A 25,381-nucleotide genomic window follows, 5' to 3' on the forward strand; every position below is an offset into this window, starting at 1 on the left:
TCATGACCCAGAAAAGTCACACTAACTGGCCCGTGGACCAGCTACCACCAGATGCTAATCCCTGTGTCGGAGAAGATTTCCTCCAGCATTGGGTTTGGGGAAACGTAATAGTTATTGTTCAGTGTAAGGTGTCATGGAGACAAATAAACAGACCTGGTCTACAGGGTGATGGGGGCGGCGGGGGGAAAAGCTATGTTTATCAAATGTTCACCACTGCAGATGATTTGCAGCCGATTTAAGAAGCCCTCCATGTACACACCAAAGACTAGCAGGCTGTAAGACTTTACTAATAAAGTTGAAAATATGCTAGTATTCATATAGCTGGCACTAAGAAATAGGAAATAAATGCCTGGAAGTTTGTCAGCTTATTAATCATTCCTTTGTAAGCGGTGTTTTTACTTTCATTGCTGCAACATCGAATCACAGTTCATTGGCTAGAGGCCAAGCTAGCTTTTGCGTTGGCATATTACCCCGCACCGTGGTTCTGTGCTTCTTGTCCACTTATTATGCTGCAGACTTCCTACAATTTAGTCTAAAAATAGCATCAGTTCTGTGAAAAACACTGCATTTCTGCTTTAGCCATGGTAGAGAAACATGGAAGGGTGTGTGTGTGTGTGTGTGTGTGTGTGTGTGTGTGTATGCGTGCTCCCGGAGAAAAAATCATGATGCCTGAAATCTATCATTTTTTATTCTCCCGAAACCTTCTTTTTTGGCATACTGAAAATTAAAAGAAAAAAAAAAAAGGAAAAGGAAAAGTGGAGAGAGAAAGATAAAAACAGAAGCAGATTTTCCCCCCACAACCCTAGCTATGCATAATCTCTGTTTATTTTTAGTGAACAAAATGATCCTGCCAAGCTAGAATGAATCCCCAGAAGAGCCTTTTATTAGAGCCTTTTCTTCTCCCTAAATGAAAACTGTGTTGCACTCATATTATGTCCTATTCTCCTTTCCTTCATCAGTTTGAACTGCAAAGTGGCCATGGAAAAATGATTGATTGGCATATTTCCTTATATGACGACTTACAAAATTACATCCTCTTTGGGTGCTTTTGGACAGAAAATTCCTAGATAAAAAGTTTTCCGATAGTAAGGTTTTCCGAACCCCCATCCCTGGTTGGAATGTCTGTCTGCCTATCAGCCATGCCAGCACTCAAGCATTGGATGATACAGTGATGATTTCCCTAAATCCATGATTTATTTTGGACCCCGAAGAACTCGAACAAGACAAATAGCATTTGAGAAGCCATGTGAACCTGAGGGGGCTGCCAAGGACACAGGTGAAGAGGGACAGGGGATGCATTTCATAATCAAAACGAAGAGCGGCAAGAGTGATAAGGTCTCAATGCTGCACAAACAGAAAAAGTGAACAGTTTGCATATCAGACGTATCAGGTGTTTGGAGTTGACGCAGAACCTCTGAATAATGTGTTGTTTGCCTTTTGGAGAAATTAAGAGGAAGGAAATGTCATTCTGCAGCTTCGCACAAGATAGCGAAGAAAGATGGCAGACTGGGAAATTGTCATTTCCTAGGCTGCTTCCGAAAGATACCGCTGGGAGCCAAGGGTTACAGGGAGGTAATGGAGGAACCGGGCAGCCGAGAGCCAGCCTGAGAAACGAGAACTTGGCAGGATGCCTTTTGATCAGCCTTGGTTTCAAAACCATGTGCCAAAGGAAGAGGTAGCAGCTTTGCAATAGTCGAGGGTCGTGGAAAGAATGTGGCCTTTGGGATAATTCATTTCTTCGGGTGATGTTAATTGAGCACCTGCTATTTGTTGAGCACCTTTCTGGATGTAGGATTTAAAGAAGTTATGCTCACATCTGGCTCCGTTAACGTCTAGCTGCGGGTCTGGGGACAAAGCACTTAGCTTCTCTAAAACTCTGATGGTAGCCTCTGGAAATGGGGATAATCAGTCCTAATCCACTTTTGGTTAAGATAAAATGAGATAAATTTTATCTCAGATTACTCATCTGCAAAATGAAGACAGTAATACCTAAGCTAAAATGAAGATAGTAATACCTAAGCTATTGGGAAATTTAAATGGGGTAACAGCGACTGGTGGTGTGCTAGACCCCCCAAAATAGTGGATGGCCTTTTTTAGGATTTTTTGACAGTGGCTCAGGTGAACAGAATTCAAGAACAAACTTTGAGAGCATTTCTGGGGGGGAAATGGGAACTTGTCACATTGGGAAGTTCTCCAGGCTTTAATCGTGCTTTAATCATGCGAAAAATGATGTCCCTCAACCTGTCTGTGTTCACACCAAATGAATATGTGCTTTTAACCAAAATGATCTGACACTTCTTCAGGACTTAGGGTATTAGGTTCTGCCTCAGATCATGAGGGTCATGGAGATACCGCTTGCATGGTACCCCTGGGGAATTTATTTCTCCTAGGGGCCAAACTGAGATTTGCCCACACATGACAGCAGAGCAACACAGAAAGTTCTGGATGCCATGAGAGAATCTCAGGTTGCAAGAATTTTCCAAGAAGGCAGAAACCAGACTCAAAAGAAAATGTCCTATTTGTTAAGGAGAAGACCTTACCAAGTGTCACAGTGTGATGGAAAGCACAGACCCTGAGCAAGAAGAGAAAAGAACCACAGTTCCCCGGCTGACCACAACACAACGGTGTGAGACCAGGCAGAATTTCTTGAACCCTATGAAGTTTTGTCTCCACGGCTGTAAAAACGGCTAAGAGATTTCCAGCTTTCAAAAGCCTGTCATTTTAGGAGCTTCGTGCTATCTGCTTACTGATTTATAAATAATTTGAGACTCTGTGACTCCATCCAAATGTGGTAGCCTAGTATGAACTTGTAGTTAGGTTTTGTGATTTCTTGCTGGAAGGCCCCCGTGGTAGTTCTGCTAATTGGTCCCACCAGCTCCCCTGAAGATGCTCACCCCAAGCTCCTCACTGTTCTCAGAGGGCCTGAGGAACACATTCTTTCTCACGTCGAAGGGCCAAAGAGGGCAAGGTCAGGCAGATGTCTCCCATAAAACTCTCTTCAACACACACACACACACACACACACACACACACACACACGAAAAGAATGGAGGCTGAAGCCCCAGCAGGCTAGATCAATTTAATGGCTAGAACAGGAGCAGATTTTCAATCACTGTATACAGATCTTCTGTCAAGGGTCCAGAGATGTTCTTGGAGCACAGAAGTGAAAGGAAAACAATTAGACAAGCACATGAAGAAAGATAAGGAAGGGAAGCTTCCAGTGTGCAGAACTGTAGATAGATGAAGGAAAAAATAAAAACAGGAACTATAATCTGTGATCCCTTTTGAGACTTTTAATACCCACTGTGGGAAAATAAGCACAGGGAAATTAGAGGCGATGCATCTTCCAGTTTTCACGTAACTCCAGAAGAAAAGTAGCAAAGGGGCAGGAGCCTCAGTGCCTTCTCAGTGCTGAGAAGGAAGGAACAAGCACCTGCTTCTACCTGCGGCCCAGCCTCATCAGTCTTTTTACACTGAAATATGTGCATTGAGACTTAGAGGACATTTCATTCATTCATTCATTCATTCGGTATCAATTCATTTTTATGATTGCCTACTCAGTGCCAATTTCTGGTGATGGAAAGGTGGGCAACTCCACCAGAATCCCAGTCTTGTTAGGGAAGCAGCTTGTTATAATGCTGGGTGATAGAGACGTGTTCGTAAGCATGGGCTTAAAGGTAAGAGAGGGAGTAACTGGTTGGTTTGGGGGCTAAGGCAAGGAAGTCAAAGCTAAGGAATCCCTGAAAGCTCTGTGACTTTGGGCCAGTAACCCACCCTCTCTGCTCTCCCGTTCCTCATCTGTATGTAGTTGACATACTAGAAGATGAAGGGAGAAAACCCACGGGCATGAATACCACATGCCCGCCATGTTTCGGGGTAGTGGGTGACAGATTAGCAGGCTGCTACAAAAAGTTTTATAATCACAGTTCTCTTCCCTCTTGTAACTTTTTCGAGGAAACCTTCACGTGTTTGAAGAGTTGAAATCTGGCTTCCTCACGTCCTGGTTTAGACTCTGCTGCTCGGAATTAACTGGAGTAGACGGTGGACGTGATGCTCTTTCCTGAGTTTTCTTAACACTTGAGTTCCGGAGTCATATCCAGCTTTGTGCATAATGTCTTTGCCTCCGGGAAGTCCCCGCACACGTGTCCTTTCCCCATCCTTACAGATCTCCCTACATGCTTCGGATTTCTCTTGAAGAACCACTTCTTTCCTCTTAAAATCTTCCCCTTTCCTACCACACATGTCCCTATACCTTTCTGCAGGTGGCCCAGCATTGAGTTATACCTTAAAGGGCCTGCTGCCCTCCCAGCTCCACGGTGCTTGATAACCTACCTCTGTGCTAGGTCCAGGGCAATGCAAAAGTGGATTAGACCTTGTTCTCAAGTCGCTTACAGTCAGCATCTCTCCATTCTCCAGAGACCCCAAACATCAGCATTCCCTTGCCCCAAGCCCTCCAATGTCTTCTCATCCCACTCAGACCAAAGGCCAACATCCTCCTGATGACCTTCATGATTCAACACCTCACAACCTCTCTGGACTCCTTTTCTCTCCTGTTCTCATTCTCACCATGGCTGCCATATTTCTCTCCTAGATGTTTCCCAAAGCTCCCAGGCCTTTGCCCTTTCTGTTCCCTCTACTCAGAATGCTGTTCCTTCCGCCTGAAGTGTTTTTCCCCCCAAAAATCCTCTCTTCCTAGTTTCCTCTGAGATTAAAATTGCCAGATAAAATAGAGGATTCCCAGGTGAATTTAAATATCAGATAAAAAATGAATAAATTACTATTCTATTTCTTAATTATTATAATAAATTATTCTTTATTAGCTGAGATTCAAATGTAACAGGGCACCCTCTATTTTTATTTGCCAAATATGATAACCTCACCAGAGATCTTTACTCTGATGTCACTTTCTGGGTGATTGTAATAGTTTTCTATTGCTGCAGGGACAAATTACAGATTTATTATCTTACGGTAGATTAGAAATCTTGGCATGGGTCTCACCGTGTTAAACTCAAGGTGCTGGCAGGCCTGTGTTCCCTTTCTGGAGGCTCTAGGGTAGAATCTCTTTCCTTGCCTTGTCCAGTTTCTAGAGGCCACCCACACGCCTTGGCTCTTGACCCCCTTCTGTCCTCAAAGCCCCAAGGTCACCTCAGGTCCTTCTCATGCTGACTCTCCTTTCTGATCCCCTCTTCCACTTTTTTTAAAGTTTATTTATTTTTGAGAAAGAGAGAGAGAGAGAGAGAGAGAGAGAGAGAGAGAGAGAGAAGGCACACGTGTGCATAAGAGCAGGGGAGGGGCAGAGAGAGAATGCCAAACAGCCTCCACACACTGTCAGGGCAGAGCCCAATGTGGGGCTCGATCCTATGACTATGAGATCAAGACCTGAGTTGAAACTAAGAGTCGGACCCTTCACCGACTGAGGCACCAGGTGCCCCCTTTTCTGCTTTTAGATGCTCTTGTGATATTGGACCCACCTGAATAATCCAGACTAATCGCTCCCTCCCCAGATCAGCTGATGGGCAACTTTAATTCCCTTTGCCACGTAACCTAACATATTCCCAGACTCCAGGGGTTAGGGTCCGGACACCTCTGCCGAGCCACCCCTCCAAGCAGTGACTTTAGCCAGAGTACCCAGATTCTAAACCCTCCCAACTCTCACATGTCCTACCTCCTTTCCCTGCTTGCTTTTGCTCTTTGATACTTGTCGCTGACATATATCACGTGCTTATCTCTTTATCTGTCTCCTTCCCTGGAATGTTGTTACATAAGAGCAGTGATTTTCTTCATTTCTGTTTACCACAATCTGAGCAGCTGGACCAAACAGGGGGCACCTAGTACAAGTTCAATAAATATGTGTTGAATGAGTGAACGAATGAATGCATCCCAATCTCTGCCAACCCCATTTTCACACGGCGTCGCCGACGTCTGCATGAACCCTGCTTTTCGCCAACCTCACCTCTGTTCCTGGGTGGGGACAAGGCTGCATATATAGGCTCCACAGGTGCACCTGATCGCGGCCGGCGGGAGCAACCGAGCAGCTGAACGCTGCATTGCTGAACAATTGCTCCTTCCTTTGAGTCGGAGCGGAGCTGGAGGGCCGTTGCCTGGCAGAAACTCCCAAGAAGGCAGGCAGGCAGGCATTCAAAACACAGCCATGCACTGGGTGCTCAGGGCCAAGAAGTCCCTATCCCCACATTGCCCTAAACGGTGGCCATGGGGATGCTGGCCCGCACCCCAGAGCACAATGCTGTCTTTAACAGTCTTGTGGGTATTTGTACCAGGGCGGGAGGCAGGCATCACCACACAGTTAATGTTCAGGAGGGATTATAACTGCACGAACAAGATAGCCCTGTTCCTTGGAAACTGTCACTGACGGCTCCCAAGGACCGTATCCAGATTCCCCTGCTCGCAGTATTAAGATTATTAGGCCCCATTTATAAATGCTAGTGCTTAAATGTTACCTCGTTGTAAGTGCACAGTCTCTTAGTTCCTTGGGAGAAATAACCAGCACGCTACAAATGCTCCCTATTTCCGGTGAGGACCAGCGCGGACCAGCGCGAAGGCCCCCAGCGCTGTGATCAACGGCACTCAGCCTGGGGGGCGGTCTCCACCGCCGGGAGCCTCCGAGCAGCCAATATTTGCCTTCGGGGATATTTGGTGCTTTTGTGTAGCCAAACACATCAAAAGAGTGGTGATGCTTTTTCTCATGCTTAGGAAACGTGGGTGAAAGAGAAACAGTGTGATATGCACCATATTGCAGCGTCCACGCTGATGGCACCAGTGGGGCCACGTCATGCGCGGAATGCCCTCGCCTGTATCAGCTGCACCTCTCAGCTCTGCTGTGGCCGGAAACTGAGGCCCTGACAAACCTGACCCCTGCCTCGCCACTGTCGCTGGCTCCCTGATTCCATCATGGAATCCAGTCATTCCAAGGATTCCGTTCCGATCATTCCCTGTCTCCAACACCGTGTCCTCTCTTGCAGTCACATCTGTATTCCCCCTGCTGAAGATGTCCACCCAACTTTTGTCCTAGCTGCCTCTTCTTTCGCCTGGCTGACGCTTCAGTCATTTTTTTTAGGTCTCAACTTAAATATCAGTTCTTCCTGGCAACTTTTCCTGACAGCCCTCATCCTTCTCCTTTATAGTAGCCAATCCATTTGGAAGTCTCGTTTATCACCTGTCTCCCTTCTGGATGGAGGCTTCCAGGGAGGGATTGTGCAGTGTTCACCACTACATCCCTGCTACCCAAGTTACTACAATTACAACGTGCGTGAAGCAAGAGCTGACCTGTTTGTGGATGTCTAATCACCTTTTTTGGGTTTGTTCTCCATCCGGTCATATTCATGTATTCAAGCATGCATTCATTCCACAAACATTAGATCCATTGCTTGGTGCGAGATAATATTGAATGAATGAATGAATGAATGAATGAATGAAACAGGACACAGCCCAGCTTTCCAGTTCTTTACCATCTAGTGGGAAACTGGAAGTTTTATGTGTCAGCTTAGCTAGGCCATTGTCTTAGTTTGCTCAGTCTGCCTTAAAAAAATACCATATGGGAATGCAAGCTGGTGCAGCCGCTCTGGGAAACAGTATGGAGGTTCCTCAAAAACCTAAAAATAGAACTACCCTACGACCAGCAATTGCACTACTAGGTGTTTATGCAAGGGATATAGGTGTGCTCTTTCGAAGGGGCACATGCACCCCCATGTTTATAGCAGCACTATCGACAATAGCCAAAGTATGGAAAGAGTCCAAATGTCCATCGATGGATGAATGGATAAAGAAGATGTGGTATATATGTACAATGGAGTGTTACTCAGCAATCAAAAGGAATGAAATCTTGCCATTTGCAACTGCGTGGATGGAACCGGAGGGTATTATGCTAAGCGAAATTAGTCAGAGAAAGAAAAATATCATATGACTTCACTTATATGAGGACTTTAAGACACAAAAACAAATGAACACAAGGGAAGGGAAGCAAAAATAATATAAAAACAGGGAGGGGGACAAAACTTAAGAGACTCTTAAATATGGAGAACAAACAGAGGGTTACTGGAAGTCTCGTTTATCACCTGTCTCCCTTCTGGATGGAGGCTTCCAGGGAGGGATTGTGCAGTGTTCGCCACTACATCCCTGCTACCCAAGTTACTACAATTACAATGTGCGTGAATTGTGGGAGGGGGGATGGGCTAAATGGGGAAGGGGCATTAAGGAATCTACTCCTGAAATCATTGTTGTACTATACACTAACTAATTTGGGTGTAAATTAAAAAAATAAAATTAAAAAAAAAAAAACATAGACTGGGTGCCTTAAGCAAGAGAAGTCTGTTTTCTCATAATTCCGGAGGCCGTCAAGTCCAAAATCATGGTCAACTCTGCCCACAGGCTCAACTCTGGTGAGAGCTCTCTTTTTGGTTTGCAGATGGCCACCTTCTTGTTGCGTTCCTGCTTAGTCTTTCCTCAGCATTCGCACACGGAGAAAGAGCTCTCTGGTGTCTCTTCCTCTTCTTACAAGGCCACCGGGCTGTCAGATGACAGTCTTACTTAGCCTTAACTGCCCCCTAAAAGCCCTCTCTCCAAATACAGTCATATTGGTGGTTAGGCTTCAACATATAAATCTGAGGGGCCAAATTCAGTTCATAGCAGCTATAGTGTCAGTTACTTCATCAAATGTTAATCTAGGTTTTGCTATGAAGATATTGTGTAGGTGTGTTTATCATCTATAACTAGCTGACTTGAAGTAAAATAGATTTACTGTTGGGTGAGCTTTGTTGACAAAGTTGAAGGTTTTTAATTTTTTTTTTTAAAGTTTATTTTTGAGACAGAGAGAGACAGAGCATGAACGGGGGAGGGTCAGAGAGAGGGAGACACAGAATCTGAAACAGGCTCCAGGCTCTGAGCTGTCAGCACAGAGCCCGACGCGGGGCTCGAACTCACGGACCAAGAGATCATGACCTGAGCTGAAGTCGGCTGCTTAACTGACTGAGCCACCCAGGCGCCCCCGAAGTTGAAAGTTTTAAAAGCAAAACTGGGGTTTCCTGGAGAAGAAGGAAATCTGCCTCTAGACTGAAGCACTGACTCCTGCCTGAGTTTCCAGCCCATGGAAACTGGATTTCAGACTTGCTGGCCCCCTACAATCGTGGGAAAGCCAATCCCTTAAAATACACAGGAAGCATGCACTTCCTATTGGTTCTATTTCTCTAGAGAACCCTGACTAATACAGTCATGGGCAATAAAGAGACAGTGTCTGCAGGAGGCCCCTTCATAATCCTGAGCCACTGGTGTTCATTTTCACTATCTGACTCATCCAAAGGCACACCATTGGGTCAAGAAGAATTTTTAAAATTTACCTGAAATTTACTCCGAGCCCTACAAGTGACAGACAGAACTCCTTAAATGTTTGTTAATCATTGTAGAGTATTTCCAAGCAGAGTTTTTCTCTTTCCTTTGAAACATTCCAGGACCATGCTGTAGAACTTAGAGATGCTGGCAGAACACCTGGACAGGGTATCTGAGGCAATGGCCCAGTGGTCAGGACAAGGTATTTATAGGAAACGCAAATTGACTAAACATTTGAGATGTCCCTTGTTTCACCAAAGTCTAATGTTTAGGCTGGGTACATACATACGCATATACATAGGGCAAGAAACATCTGTAAATTTTTAACAAGTATGTCTTGACAAGTTTCAAAATGTCTTCCAGAAAGCCCCTGGCCCCCAGCTTGGTTATACCCCATCATAATAAACACGCACAGAGCACATTCCATATGCTAGGAATAGGACCCAGGTAAGTACTTTAAGTGGATTTTCTTGTTTTTCCTAACAACCCAGTTAGTTGAGTACTATGGTTATCCCAACTTTCCTGATGGGAAGCCTGAAACACCAAGAGACTGAATAATTCATCCACGGTCACTCAGTTATTAAATAGCTGGAATCTGAAGCCAAGCTGAATTTGCATGCTCAACCCCACTACACGTGATGCCTCCTTACACCCAAAGTCCTACATCTTTTATATATTACCTAATTTCTTACAAACCACAATGTCAATCAGAGTCTATCCAGTAATTACCAAGTAATTTCATAGAGGAAATTTAATATGGTGAATTATGTACAAAGATGTTGGAGGTGGAAAAGCCAGCAGAAGATGAGACAACCCCAAGAGTAGCAACTGCCACTCCAGGGGACAAAGCAAGAGGTGTTACTGCCTGACACCTGATAGAAGCTATAGGACCTCCGGTGACAGCTGTGGGAGAGAGAGGCCGTCTGAACCAGAGAAGACAAGAAATAACCTTCCTTCTTTCTTTGCCCATGTAGTAGATCGAACGGTATCTCCCCAAAATCCATGTTCACCTGGAACCTCATGGTGTGTCCTTACTGGGAAATCTAATGGCCACTGTCCTCATCAGAAGAGGAGCAGACACGGGGACGTAGAGGAAAAGGCCACTTGAGGACAGAGGCAGAGACTGGAGTGACGTAGCTACAAGACAGGAAACACCAGGAGCTGGGGGAGGCAACAGGAGCTGGGGGAGGCAAGGGAGAATTCTACCCTAGAGCCTTTGGAGGGAGTGTGGCCCTTCCAACACCTTGGTTTCAGACGCCCAGTCTCCAGAACTGACAGAAAATACATTTCTGTTGGCTAAAGCCACCAGTTTGTGGCACTTCGTGACGGCTGCCCTAGGAAACTAACCCAACCCACTTCCCTCCATTCTCCCTGGTGCCTCCAGCCGGCCCAACCTCACGTGAAGCCTGTTGGCAAAAGAGCTGGTAAATAGTGTGCAGGGGTCTGTCCTCGTCAATACAGAGCTGGAAGGAAGGGGCACTATGGAAGGGGGTGCCCATACCAAATGACATGGTGGGAAAATCAAGTCCATAGGATCAGAAGGATAGAGAATGTACTTCCAGGGCCTTGAACCTTCCGTTCCTTGACCTGACAGGTACGGCAGAAACGCTGAGTGTGGCTAGTCTGTTGGGGCCTCCCGAGCTCCGCGTTTTTCTGGTGGGGGTGGTGAGAAAAGCAGCCAGCGGTCGCACACAGGAGTCCTCTCTGGTGGCCTCAAAATGGAGATCAAGGCATAGATACTGAGATGTGCATGGCTGGCCTCCTTGCTCTGGAAGGAGGATGGCTCTTGAGGTGGCAGCTGCTGCTGGGGAAAGTCAGCTCCCCCGGGCCACCACCCACCTCCTCTCCCAGAGCAGAAGAGGCTGCCTTCTCCAGGGCTGGATGTGATAACTTTCCCCGCAATCAATTTGCAAAACAGTTGAGAAGAGGCAAAGGCTCCCCTGGTTGAATCTTCAGATAAAAAAAAGAGAGAGAGAGAATGTTTTGAATTTGACAACCAATCTACCTTTAATCCTATCAGGAAATAAACCCAAATCATAATCTGATGTTTTAGAATTGCCTAGCTTCTAAGGGAAAGCATTTCCTTCTCTCTTGTTTCTCATCCTCTGAGGCACAGTGGGTTTTACTCATGTGGATGTCTGTTACTCATTCTTATCTGCTTCTAGGTGTGATTATCTGTTTATTTCGCTTTGTTTTTTTTTTTTGTCTCGTTTTGTTTTTCTTTTAGATTCTCTGTATCTTTCTATTGTTTTAATGTAAAATATATTTCTGTGATATGTCTCTTAATTAAGAGATACTCCTTCACCTTAGATAAGAGTTTATTTCTTAATCACCCCCACACTCTGATATCTTTTTAATTCAAATTTAGCCAGAGGAGCAAGTTACTGGAGGAGGAGGAGCAGGGGCAAAAAAAAAAAACTCTGGTTTGTGGATTCGAACATTTTGTATTTATCACTGAATTCTAAAAATGGGTTTTTATCAGAGACATCAGCCGCTAAAATGCAATGTAATTGTAATTAACACCCCTTGGAATATTATATCTAGTGACCCCCTAAGTCTCAAGGAGACCAACTGATTTACTCCCCAGTAGCTAACCAATCACATCACACATTGATCTGGCTCAGAGGAGCCATTGATGCCACTAGTATTTATCATAATACCAATTTCCATCCTTTGAGTACTGGCCTTGTGCCAGCCATTGCATTAAATATTTAAATACGTTATTTCAAACTGTCAAAGATAAGTATCATTATCCCCATTTTACAGATGAGGTAACAGATTCAAAGAGGCTAAATTCTTGGCCAAGAACACAGTAGTAAATGGCACACTTGGGGATTTGAACCCACATGAATCTGCTTCCAAAGCCTGCACCCCTCATGTATGACCTACCTCTCTATATAGAGGTCAATACCGTGTATAGGGAGACATATAAAGGCAATGAGAGCCTGTGTGTGTGTGTGTGTGTGTGTGCGCACACACGCATGTTTTAAGGATGAGGTCTTTTCTTAAGTTTATTTACTTATTTTGAGAGAGAAAGAGAGAGAGAGCATGCACAAGTGGGGCAGAGAGAGAGGAAGAGAGAGAGAAAATACCAAGCAGGCTCCACACTGTCATCACAGAGCTTGACCTCACAAACTGCAAGATCATGACCTGACCTGCACATAAGAGCCAGCCGCTGAACTGACTGAGCCACCCAGGCACCTCACAATGAGAGAGCCTTTGAACTTGGTATCTTAGTAGCGATTTAAGCCACTCATATTTAGAAAGGTAGATAACAGAACAGTTTGTTGTTAAGAACACATCATTGGAATCAGGCAGACTTGACTACGAACCTCTTCTCTGCCCTTTGAACAGCTGTAAAACCTTGGGTACGGTATAGGAATCACACTCTTTACTATCAGCTCTAGGTGACTGAATGGCTTTGAGTCTGAGTTTCCTCACCTGTGAAAGTGGGCCAGTAGCTGGTGAGGGTTAATGATCTAATATACGTCAGGTACGTACTCCAGGGACAGGCATAGGTTAGATACTCCACCGTGATTATTAAGTTACGACTCAGCAAATATTTGAGTATGCCTAATACTGTGTTAAATAGAAGGGAGAGAAAAGTGAAATATGGCTTGCTATAGATAAGCAGATGAAACAAGTCCACAGGAAAGGAATATTCCCAATGCAAATATAAACACGAGGACGTACCTAGATTCGTAATAAGTGCTATAGAAGCAGAAGTCCCTTGTGGGTGGGGATGGTCAAAGACAGATGTGGGCTTTGAGCTGGACCTTGGAGGACATTAATGGTCATATTGGTATGACTCAAATGTGGTTTTCAGGCCAGTACCAGACTGTAAACTCAAGGAAGCTTGCTCTGGAATATAAATCAACTGCATCGTTGAACACATTGTTTAGTTCATCTGACTTTTTTTTTTTTTTTTTTTTTGACATAAGATTTTCTTAGTGAAGGAAGCAGTGAACTGAATTACACTGTGCCTCAAGCTGCTTATCCTGTCACGGAAACACAACAAAGAGTTTGTAGACCACCTACTTTGAGCAGCACCGGTTTAGAAGAGAGGTCAGCAATCTTTCTGTGAAAGGCCAGATAGTAAATACTTTCAGGTTTGCGGACTATATGAATGCTGTCACAACGATTCAATTCTGGTGTCACTTCACAAAAGCAGCTACCAACATTGCGTAAGCATGGCCATATTCCGCCTACAGACTATAGCTTGCCAACCTCTGGTTAAAAGGACTGGGAATGAGGGGAGGTCTTCTAGGTGAAAAGCACAACATGAAGAAAGGCCTGAGCTGGCATTGAAAGAGTAACCTTGGGCAAACCCATATACAAAGACTAGGTGGCTCAGGCTCAGAGGATGTCATCCATCATCCAGAAGAGTGGATCAGAATGTTGGCAGTAGACGGGACCTAGGTTTGGGAGTTAGCCAACTGCCAGCCCCAGGGCGTTAGCTTTCTCCTCGCCAGAGCCGCCTCTGACAAGCATCACCTATTTCTGGGACTGGCTTTGGGCAGGGAGTTGAACAAGAAGAACAAGGAGAATCAAATGTCTCCGGGAGAACCGTCCGATGAAAACAAAGCAAAACACAACACTGTCTACATTTGCTCGGCCCTTTGTTACTGTGACAAGTCCCAGGACTAGCTGAGATCTTCCTACCTGGTCTGGACATGTAGTAATTGAGTACATGCATGTGCATTTGTGCAAAGCCTTCTGTATAGAGGAGGCAATTGGTTATTTATCAAATGGACAAATTCATCACCTCTAAGCCCCCGGGACGATGCCTGATTTGTCTGCTATTAGCAAATGACTCCTTGCTATAAATCTGGCCAAGCTGTTCATTATCCATCCACGCATCCATCCATCCACCCATCTATCCATCCTTCCATCCATCTATCCTTTTACTCACCCAGCAAGTCACTGTTGTAGCTACAGGCATTGATTCCATACCCAAGGGTCAGTGCTGGGGCCAGAATCCCAGAACATGAAGTCAGAAGCATAAGGAGATCAAACCTAGCTTAAAATTCTCACTAAATCTGCAAAAAGGTGTCCTTGCAGCTTTGCTGGGGTGGGCGATAGCTTTCTTTGGGATCCTAGCTGGACGTTCAGGGGCTTCGTACTCAAAATGAGATCTCAAGCCTTGCTGACTCCTGCCCCCTTCCACAGTGTTCTAGAATTCCTCCTGGTACCCCCCCCCTCCCCCAACACCACCACTGGAGGAAACCAAACTAAATGAGAGCCCTGCACGCAAGGTGCTACAGAAGTTGCACAAATGCTGTCTGGGACCTTCCTCTTCAGGCAAAGGGACCCAACCACTAAGACGTTTGCAGCAGGTCCAAGTTTGCATATGAAATTGTGCCTCTAAATCAAAGGACTCTGTTACTATGCTTAGCTCCATTAACATGCAGTCGACTGATGTGTGTGTGTGTGCGTGCGTGTGCATGCATGGGGTGGAGCAAAAGGCACGTGTACCGTAGCCTGGTTTACACTTATGACACACAGGGAACTCTTTCCCTAGAGTCTATGGTTGGGAGTATAAGAGGGTTCATAAACCTCCAGATATTTTGTACAAAATTCGAGAGGCTGCCTAGCCTGCCTAGCCTGCACCAGCTTCTCAGGGGGGTCCGAGACCCCAGGGACAGCAGGAATCTTGGCTCCAGAAGGAACTGGCCAGTGGCTGCGGGAACCCGCTCCCCCAGCTGTCTTCCTGATCTCGTTTCATAACGCCCCAGGCCTTGGCTGTGGCCCGAAGGCACTGGCTTGCTGCTTGAGAAGGCAGGCTCTTGTCTGAGTTAGTTCTGCCACCTACAGCATGCAGCCCAGCAAAGCCAGTGCACCTCCACAGCAGGCTCGCTTGTTTGCACACAGGAATCCAGGGGAAGGCTGCCTCTCCATCCTGGGAACCCTCCCCCGGAAGGCAAAAACATGGCTTCGGGGATTCCTGATTAGTATTCAGAGATACGAATTCCTTTGGGGTGGGTTGCCGTGATGGGAAAGTATTTTTACATTAAAGGGGGAGGGATCAATCCTGAGGATTAGCACCTGAAAAAAAAAAATGCTGCCCCAAAGCCCAGAGAGGAAAGGAAAGGAAGGCACCACAAAAAGAAGTAGATGATGAGCTCGCAGGTTCTCAGGATAAAGGCAACTCTCCTGTGTGCCAGCATGTATCCTGCCCAGGGCCCCTCTGGGTCCACAAAGGTCACTTTGGCCATCTGACTTGTCGTGTAACGAAAATACTTGCTTCACAGAGATGTGATTCCCGGAGATGCTTGACGTGGAAACTCTGGGAGTTTTCTTACTATCCTGAAATCATTCCGAAGGGGGCCGAAGACTCCGTGAGGGCAGAGATCCTATTCTCCTCATTAGGTCCCCAGCGCCAAAGCAAGAGTGCCTGACACTTAGAAGAAAGCGCAGTAAATGCTTGTGGATGTGAAGTAATAGAAATGTCATCTGTTTGACTGTCTGTGCTGTACGTGTTAACACGTAATTGTAATATCTACTGTTTGTTGACCTCTGATGTGTCAGACATACTACCTCAAATTCTCACAACAACACACAAGATGGGTATTGTTTTGCAGGTGAGACGGAGCCCCGGCACTCTTCAGGGACTCCCCCAAGGGTGTATACCTAGTGCAGAATTAAAATCCATACCTAGACCTCTCGCCTCCTATGTATTTTACCACCACTATACACCCATTTCTCAAGAACGGGGAACGGGCCAAAAGGAAACGGCCTGAAAACTTAACGTTGTGGGTTTTTTTAATTAAAAAAATGTTTTCCCAGCCCTTAGAACTTCCCTGAAAGCTTTTCCTTTCTTACTAACCTAGCTTAGTAATAGATGCAAACATCTTCCGACCCGGTCTGCATCTCGCAGTGGTCCTCCTTTGATGGATAATCCGCCCTTATCTCTGTTTGTAGAGATGACTATGGAATCCTTTACTCTGGTCTGCTGAGCATCAGCTGTTGGGGGAGACCTGCGGCCGTCTATGGCTTACACGTACTTTGATTTCCAGCGAGGAATTCTTAATGGAGTAATGTCCACATCGAGTCTTCACGGTGTGGGAATGTGGAGCTCATTGCACAGGAATCTCCCCTCTTTCATGGGGTCTTCCTTACTAACACTTTACGTTTCAGGGAGGACTCCAAATAAGCAAGAAGATAGACAAGATTGAAGATGTACCATCACGCATCCAGATCTCATTACTTGACGGCCTGATCCACTAGGGTTGAGTGGCTTTGTCTCTTTGGCTGACACTGTACATGTGTCATTTAGGCTTTGAAGTCTTCCTCTCTTCTTCCTGAGAAACTGCAATGGGAAAGAGATTACAGTTGTCCTTTCAACGGAGTTAGCGGTTTGGGTCAAGTTTAGATCATTGTTAGGTAAAAAGAGCAGACAATGTTTTCTAGATGAAGGTAATCTTGATTATCATGCTTAGGCTTGAGAAGAGAGGAGCAGCATGGGCAAATGGGGTTAAGTGAGAAGAGAGTGGAATTCAAGCTGGAAACCACAGGGAATTTGCACATGTCTTGCTGTTTATATGTATCTTTTCTAAAGCCTAGCACATATGTAGGGCAGCAGACTTCGGGAGTCTGTATCAGAATACGACAGGGGCATGCTTTTCCAAAAGGCAGATTCAGGACCCCAGCTCCAGACCCAGTGAAACAGAAGGGGAAAAACCTGGAAATCTGCATTTTTTTAATGTTTATTTATTTTTGATAGAGAGAGAGAGACAGAGCACAAATGGGGGAGGCGAAGAAAGAGAGAGGGAGGGAGACACAGAATCCGAAGCAGGCTCCAGGCTCTGAGCTGTCAGCACAGAGCCCCACGCAGGGCTCAAACCCACAAACCTCGAGATCGTGACCTGAGCGGAAGTCAGACATTAACTGACTTAAGCCACGTAGGTGCCCCTAGAAGCCTGCATTTTTAATTATCAACTCATTTGGTTCCGATGGAAGTGTTACCTAGACCATACTTTCAGGAACATTGGCATGGAAAAATCCTCCGGTCTTTCTAAAGACACCCTAAATGCATCCATTCACTTGAGCCAAACCTAGGGACACAGAGATACAAGGCACAGTCTCAGCATTCAAAGAGTTCAAGGTCAAGTGGAAGAAAGACTAGAAGCAGATAGTTGCAAAGCATGGGTGAGTACATTCGTAAAGCAGAAAGGGCTGGGTGCGTGGAGAGAACCATAGAGAGGCACCCAATTCAGCCTGCGTAGGGAGATGCAAAACCCGGAGATGAAGGCGAAGGCGTAACAGGAGCAGTGACCTTGTCGCAAGGACGAGTGGGCATTCTTGGCCAAGAAGAGGGGAGGGGAGAATTCCAGGTGAGAGGGAAACCAGTGGATAAAAGCCAACGTGTCTGCTGAGTAACGACAGAAGGGAAGGGGGTAGTCAGAGCGATGGGCCGAGGAAGGAGGAGATTGCACATCTGCCTTTCATAATGAACTAGTGTTTTTCCACATGGGAGGGTGCATTGCCAATATCTGTGTGGTTGTAATTGCAACAGTACTGGATACATCATTCCAGGTTGTGGTCTTTGTCTTCTTCGATACGGCACTCTCCATGTGGCAGTGTTCTGATGAGCTTCCAACGGGAGAAGGAATTCAGAAAAGTTCAAGGCAATCCTAAATGGATTTACGGTCTCGTTTCATTCATTAATCTTTGTCATCAGATGTCTTCGACCGAAGTAAATCTGAAACATCTAACCAAAGGAGGGAAGAAAGCAACAGTGTGCAGCGCCACAGAAAAAGCCCCCACGCTGAACTAATGTGGGCATATGTTACTGACATTATCATTATGTGTAAAATACAAATGAGCACATGAATAAAAATAAAATAGTGTTCATCACGGGCCTTGATACGACTGAGGATCAAAAAAGTACTTCCAGTTGCCACTTTGTTCTCCAGAGTTTAAAAGATGGCTTTCACTGCCACGTAATCTACATAAACTAGCATTGTAACTCACAGTGTGTGGTTATACAAACAGGAACAACAGCAGAAACCAGAGTAGAAATCAGAGCATGCTGTGCTCCACGGAAGAGAGCTTTTTTTCTTTAACCAGAAAGAATCATTTGAATTGAGAATAGAGCTACATACGTCCACCCAAGCGTTTGTACAGAATGTGTCCTTGGATATGCACACGCGTGCGTGCGTGCGGGTATAAATCACATTCAGCTATAATATGGCCGTATAAATAATAGTAAATGAAGTGAGCATTATCAGGTCTTGGTAGTATTTCTCTTCCTCCAAACTTGCACAGAGAAAATCAAAAGCAGGAGAACAAGAGAAGTACCTTTAAGCTTTCTAATTGTTTCCAGCTGTTGACATTACTTACTGCAAATAATATTATCAAGTAGCGAAACGCCAACGTCTTTGAACTTTTTTGCAGTTGTGTGTAATACTGGAGCCAATGCAGGAGCTGATGTCGAGACATAAAACTTACAACCTCAGTCCACGAGACTGCCTGAAGACCTGCTTATTTCAGAAGTGGCAGCGAATGGTAGCACCACCAGGTACGACCTCGTTCTTCCCTCCCATTCTAAAAATGCGTCTTCTGAGGGAGGCCTCTTTTGGGGATAAAATGATGTGAGAAGGAAGGAAGGAAGGAAGCATAAATTGATCAGGAAAAGTAGCTTATTGTGGATATTTAGACTGGGGGACATCTAATTTGTAAAATAAAAACATCCTTAGGAATCATCTGCAATCTCACTTGGGACCTGAGACCCACAAAAGTCAACTGATTTATTCAATGTTACCAAGGTCACCGGCAAAGCCGAAATCAGAACCAGGGTTTCCTGTCTCCCGGTCTAGTCTTTGTTCCACTGGACAGGACTGATGGCTTCTCACAGTCTGTTGTTATTTTGCTTGTTTTTTTGTTTGTTTGTCTGCTTAAGAATCATAGAAATTATAGGAACGAAAGGAGGGAGGAAGGGAGGATGGAAGGGAAAAAGGAAAGAAAGAAAAAAATAAATAAATTGTTTCATTTTTAAAGATAGATCTAATATCAAAGGGTACTCTGATCATGAAGAGAATACATAAAAGATTCCATTTTCCTCACTTCCTTAGAAGGCAGTTTCGATACTACAGTCTCCTGCTGAGGTTCTGAAATTACTGCTTCCAGTTATCATTAATTGTCATTCTATCTAATACATTTTTACTCCCGGGCGTGTGTCGAGCCTCATTGATCATAAAAGCAAAACGTATCCATTCGCTAAAAATTATTTTTATAAAGAGTAATTATTAACACGAAGCACATAGCTTTCTGAATCACAAAATATAATGGTCACCTTCCACTGGTAATTGGCGAGCCATTTTATATAAAATGAAGATAGACTTAGCCAAGTACATATTTAGACATCTGAGAAAATGGGCATTATTTTACATAGAATAGTTACATCCCCCTCTTAGAGGAATTTTAGACATTTAGAGCATTATTTTTCAAACACATTAAATGTGCTTAAATTATATTCTCTTGCAATATCAATAGGGCTTTATGAGAAAAAATAGTTCACTCAATAAATGCTTTGAGAACCTGTATTTTCCAACATATGCATATATAATTTATATATTATTTATTAATTAAAACATTCATTCAATAGTTATTTATTGAGCCCCTCCTAGGTGCCAGGCACTGTTCTAGTCACTAGAGGTACAGCCCTGAATGAAACAGAAATCCCAGCCCTCACGGACCTTCCATTCGTTTGCTGAATCCTCATTATTACCTTATGAGGTACTTATTATTTCCTATTTAAATATACAGGGCCTGAAATTTATTTTTTTTAATGTTTATTTTTGAGAGAGAGAGAGAGAGAGAGAGAGAGACAGAGCACGAGGGGGGAGGGGCAGAGAGAGAGGGAGACACAGAATGCGAAGCAGGCTCCAGGCTCTGAGCTGTCAGCCCATGAGCAGTAAGATCCCAAGAGTAGTGAGATCATGACCTGAGCCGAAGTCCGTGGCTCAACAGACTGAGCCACCCAGGCGCCCTGAGGGCCTGAAATTTAAAGTAGTAATTTGCCAAGGTCAGTCTCATAGCTCATCAATGAAGGAGGCCTGTGTCACAATAGGTTTTTATGTCTCCAGAGTTCATGACTCTCTTACCTCAGCTACCTGCTGCCAATGGGAATAATCCAGAGCACACAGTTTCGATATATTTCCCCCAAATTTCATGAAGGAATACAGATATACCCCCCCCCCAAAAAAAAAGTAGTCAGTTTTAATTCTTGAGGTAATGGAAGAAGCTATTTGTCAGGGGAACTAAGTATTTGATTGACTTTGAATGTGTCACTCAGCTCTTTTCCAGCATCATGAGCTGGAAAAATTCTGTTTCCTGTTTCCACAACTTTTAGGAGCAGCACCCATAACTCTCTACAGATAGACATGTTAGGACCTTTGATGAAGATCTTTGGGGCACCTGGGGGCTCAGTAGGTTAAGCATGCGACTCCCTCCGGATTTTGGCTCAAGTCATAATCTCGCAGTTCATGAGATCGAGCCCCGTGTCAGGCTCTGTGCTGACAGTGCAGATTCTGCTTGAGATTCTCTCTCTCCAATCCCCCCCCTTCTGCCCCTCCCCTGCTTGCACACATACACTCACTTGTGCTCTCTCTCAAAATAAATAAACTTAAAAAAATTAATCATGTTTACAAAAAAAAAAAAGAAAAAAGAAAATCTTTGCACATAAGAGACAAAATATTTACAAAAGAAGAATTGGTATATAAATAGGAACACAATCCTCTTCTTCCTCAAATGTTAGGGGTAATTTGGTGGACTAAGTGGCCTTTGAAATGAGCCTTAAAGGAAATCCTCCCCACTGCCCATCAGAAGCACATAAATGTTTTAAGAAAATGCTACAAGGCTCTCTCGCTGGGTCCCTGGCTCACCTTCTCTCCATCAGCGCTGGTTCAAAAGAGGGTTAGCAAAAAGGATGCTTTTACATGACATTTCCAACTTAGTAAATGCCTGGAAAAAGTTTCCGCAGATTTCTCATTTACAAAACAAAGATCAGAATAGAACCGAATTAACAGAGTTGCCAGGAACATACAATAGTCATGACATAAAACACGTGAAGCAGATGAAACCATTACGAACATGAAAACATTGTGTACTACTCACACTACCTAATATGTACACAAATAACCTTCCTCCGGCCCCACATCACCACACGTCCCTCTGCTTCCACTAAGACGTTGTTCAGCTGTCGGGTCCGCAATATTTTCCTCTGTTTCTAAGCGGGACTTGGATGCAAAGATCTAGTTCCCCTTCGTGCAGATGCTGGCCCTAGCACACTTTGACCTTCTCCCCCCAGCAACTTTGAAATGAGCAGCAGTCTTTAAACGCTGGCGTCCAAACCATGCGACCTGAGAACTGTACTGAGCCAGGGACCCTACGTGTGCCACTCTCAGCTGATAGAACTCATGCTTCCTCTTTTCTGTACTTGAGCATCTCAAGGGACGCGCTGGCCTGCAACCAGGTGCCGACTGGGAGATGCTGGCCTACCACCTTAACTCGTTTTAACCCTTTCTGTCATTCCTCGGAGGCCCCCCGGGGGAACGCAGAGCCCTCCTTTCCCCCTAAAGAGCCAACAGTCCAGAGAAAAGGGTTTTCTCAAATTCTGTAATGGTGATAACATGTTTCACGCGACTCTAACAGTGGTATTTGCGGCTCGCCCCTAAAATACATTTACTAGACTGCAGGCACGTGTCTAACGGTAGAGAGAACAGTGAAGCACAAATCGTTTGATCTAGAGACCAAAGAAAAGAGTTGCACCCATTTGGTGCTTAAAGGATAAAGCCAGGCTTCCTCCCTTCACTTAGCATGAAGCTAAAAGAAACGGCAACAATGTAGAGTCTGCTCTTTGTCATTTGCAAGCACAGCTTCCTTGGGGGGCCGGTATGGTGACGGTTGCCCCAGATCTGACCCTCCATCCGTTGTCCGTATTGCAGCAGAACCCACACGGCAGCCGACAACGAAGCGGAGAAAAAGAAAAAACTCCACCAGCAGCACGTCCAACAGCAGCGCCGGGAACACCGCCAACAGCACCGGCAGCAAGAAGAAGACGCCAGCCGCCAACCTGAGTCTGTCCAGTCAGGTACCTGTAAGTCTCGCTTTCCTCTTAGGCCCGAAATCCCGCCTCCGCCTGTCCTCCGCCTGCTGGGGGCCCAGGGAAAGTCCCCTTTAGCCGCTCCTGCCTTCTGGGTTGGGGGCGGGGGAGGGCCAGGCAAGGGCAGGGGGAGGGTGGGCGGGAGGAGCTCGACCGTGGAAACCTTCCCCTGAAAACTGGGAATTAGGAAGGAATATGAAGCGTCTGTGCTGCACAGGGACCTGAATTACAGAGCCGTCAGAGGCACAGACAGGAGATGTGTCACGTAAGGTTTAATTAAAAGATCACTTAGCGCCATGCCTGGCGGCAGAGAAGGGGCCCTCGGCACCATCCCCGGGGACCCCTGTGCTCCACTGGAAACTAGCTTCCGGCGTTCAGGCTCCATGTTGTAATTTGACTGGGCCTTCCCAACATGGGTGCCCTTCTCATTTTGAGACTCAGGTAATTAACTCTCGGCCACTAAAATCGCAGCTCAGGGGATGCCACTTGACCCATTTCATTAGCTCAGGGGGAGGGTCCGCCCTTGGTTTGGTCTCAACTCTCCTGACCTCTTGACCCTTTCTTTCATTTCTGGGTCTTGACAGAGGAAATGGGCCGCTTAGAAGGGGGCTTCTTTGAACTCCGAGGCTGACAGCTGACGGGTGTCCCCAAATAGCGCGTTGCCCGTGTGGGCACTTTCTTCATCTCCATTTTTTTTTTTTTCAAGTTCTGTCCTGTCTGCCTACTTCCTTCCTGACTCCAGATTCCTCAGCCCAGTGTTAGATCATTTATCGCTTTTAAATTCTCATGCTCCTGTAAACATTTCTCGTCCCTCGTCCCCTCCACGATTACGTGTGGGTGTCCTTCTCTGCTGCCCTTGTCACATCACCCTGTCTCCAGGCGTTTGACTGTCGTTTGAACCCTGATACTTCCGTGGTGCTTCATGGCTATCCCTTAGATACCATGTCTTCGGAAATGTGTTCTATTTCTTATTACTTCCCTCAACCAGTACAATTTTACCTTTTCTCTTTCACACCTTTTTCCCTGTCTTGGTCTGTTGTCCTCATATCTCTCCCCATGTGAGAGTGGATTCTTCTTTCATGGGGATTCTCCACTTACTTCTAAATGTGTCTTTCAAATCTGGCCCCAACCCACTTTTACCCACTTTCCATCGGTCGGTTTTCTTTGGCTAGAGGCAACCCCATCAGTACCTGAGAATCACCTGGGCCACTGAGACTCTTCTCCTGTCTTCCATAGACAGAGGGTATGGTTTTCATCATCACTGCACTAGAAAGAAAGGGTCATGGAGAGAGTGGCCAGCCTGTGGGGAAGGTACCATTTTAATTTTAAGACCGCTAGGAATTATAGTTTTTAAATAATGCCAGACTCACCTCTGTTTTCTGAACTGGCTAAAGAGTCAGAAAAAAAAAAAAATCAAAGAAAAAAAAAAACAGAGTCTTTTTATTAAGGTACCAATAAGTTAGGCCCACTTCTGGTTAAATTGGAAAATACACAGAGAAAATGGCCTGGTATAAATAAATCAACCCCAAAGTGCACACAAGTAGCCTATTATTCATCTACTCCTGGAGTTTTAGAAACTAACATTTGTTAGTTTCCTCTAGCAAATGGAAGTGCATTCCAGAGAACTCTGGAACTGTAGCATTGCTCCTTAAAGGCACAGTGACTGCAAGAATTCAGTTCAGTTCAACAGTTGTTTTGAGCTCCTACTATGTGCCCCACACCGTACCAGATATCAGCAATACCGAGATTAAACAACCACAACAAAAACCCAGGCCCTGTCGGTCACTGAAGAGCTCAGTCTCTCCTGCCAGCTCAGTCTCCCGGTGTCAGCCAGCAGGGTACGGCACTGAGCAGGATTCTGAGGCCTTGGGTTTGGTGGGCCATCCATTGGTGATGTCTGCCTCAGGAGTAGAATAGCGGTATGTGTGTCACAGATTTCGACATCCCTAGCCTCGTCGGAAACATTTCAATTTTATTTTAAAGGGCACATAGTCTGTTCCGCTCCCTTATGCTCCTATCCTCCAAGCCAGCAACTACATCTTAGTGGAGGATCCCTGTGTCGAGAGGGCTTTTAATGAAGTGAGACCCCTTGGACTTCGAGAGAACAAGGCACCATTAGAAAGCGAGAGCAGAACGCCAGCACCACCCCCGCACCATGCAATTCAAGACGTTTCAATGAAGTCAAGCTTACAGATGGCCAAGGGGGGGCAGGAAAAAGCCACCGCCACGTTAGGAAAATGTGCACATTTCGGGGTGCACTCTTGCTGAATGGACCTTCCGCGATAGGCATCGTCTGGCTTGTAGCGACCCCCTCTTTTAACCCTGTGTACTGAATTACCGACACGATTTGACTGTTGAACTAGAACGCGATCTGCAGGCACAATGGCTGCCTCGTTCGAAGGCACGGCCAGGTTCTCTGTGCCACCGTGACCACAGCTGTGGTCCGCCTGGCTGCCACGGCAGCAAACGTGCGTGTCCGGCGAGGACTAGGGTTTAATCCTTGGATTCTGCTTCTCACTCCATGAGCAGGGGCTAGGAGCGATCCCGAACTGCAGCCTCAACCCTGGGAGGGATGGAGACCTGTGTCATTCAACAGCAGTGACCCCTTCTGGCCAATTTAAGGAGAAGCATTGAGGGGCCCTGAAAGGAGTCACTTCCAGTCCTCCTCAGAGGTTGGTGGTCCTTGCACGGGGGATTAGTGAGAAGATGTGACAATGGGCGTGGCGCCTCCAGGCCTCCGGCGAGGAGCAGAGGTCTGCCTCAGGGGGAGCGAAGGGCATCCGGGGTTACCCTCAGACAGACCAGCCCTGCCTCCTGTGGGACACACGAGATAGCAGAGACGGGAAGGATAATGCAACTCTCACTACTCATGTTGAACGTTGGGGGGATTTTTAAAGATGGGGGGGTGGGGAAAACGGGGCCAACATCCGCTAGGGA

At 45.7% G+C, this 25,381-nt stretch overlaps 1 protein-coding gene across 9 annotated transcripts in view; it reads left to right on the plus strand.

Annotated features, from left to right (window-relative positions):
• LDB2 (LIM domain binding 2) overlaps window positions 1-25,381 on the plus strand; it is a 382,241-nt gene that overhangs the window by 352,809 nt on the left and 4,051 nt on the right. For 2 of the 9 annotated variants that reach the window (XM_042936835.1, XM_042936836.1), the window contains exons 6-8: window positions 18,736-18,859; window positions 22,287-22,438; window positions 24,974-25,116. In XM_042936835.1, coding sequence (XP_042792769.1) covers window positions 18,736-18,859; window positions 22,287-22,438; window positions 24,974-25,078 — 381 coding nt within the window. In that variant the 3' untranslated portion in view covers window positions 25,079-25,116. The remainder of the gene's footprint in view (window positions 1-18,735; window positions 18,860-22,286; window positions 22,439-24,973; window positions 25,117-25,381) is intronic. The other 7 variants (XM_042936834.1, XM_042936830.1, XM_042936838.1 and 4 more) reach the window with 6 other exon arrangements.

This window comes from Panthera leo, chromosome B1, assembly GCF_018350215.1.
Source record: "Panthera leo isolate Ple1 chromosome B1, P.leo_Ple1_pat1.1, whole genome shotgun sequence".
NCBI lineage: Eukaryota > Metazoa > Chordata > Mammalia > Carnivora > Felidae > Panthera > Panthera leo.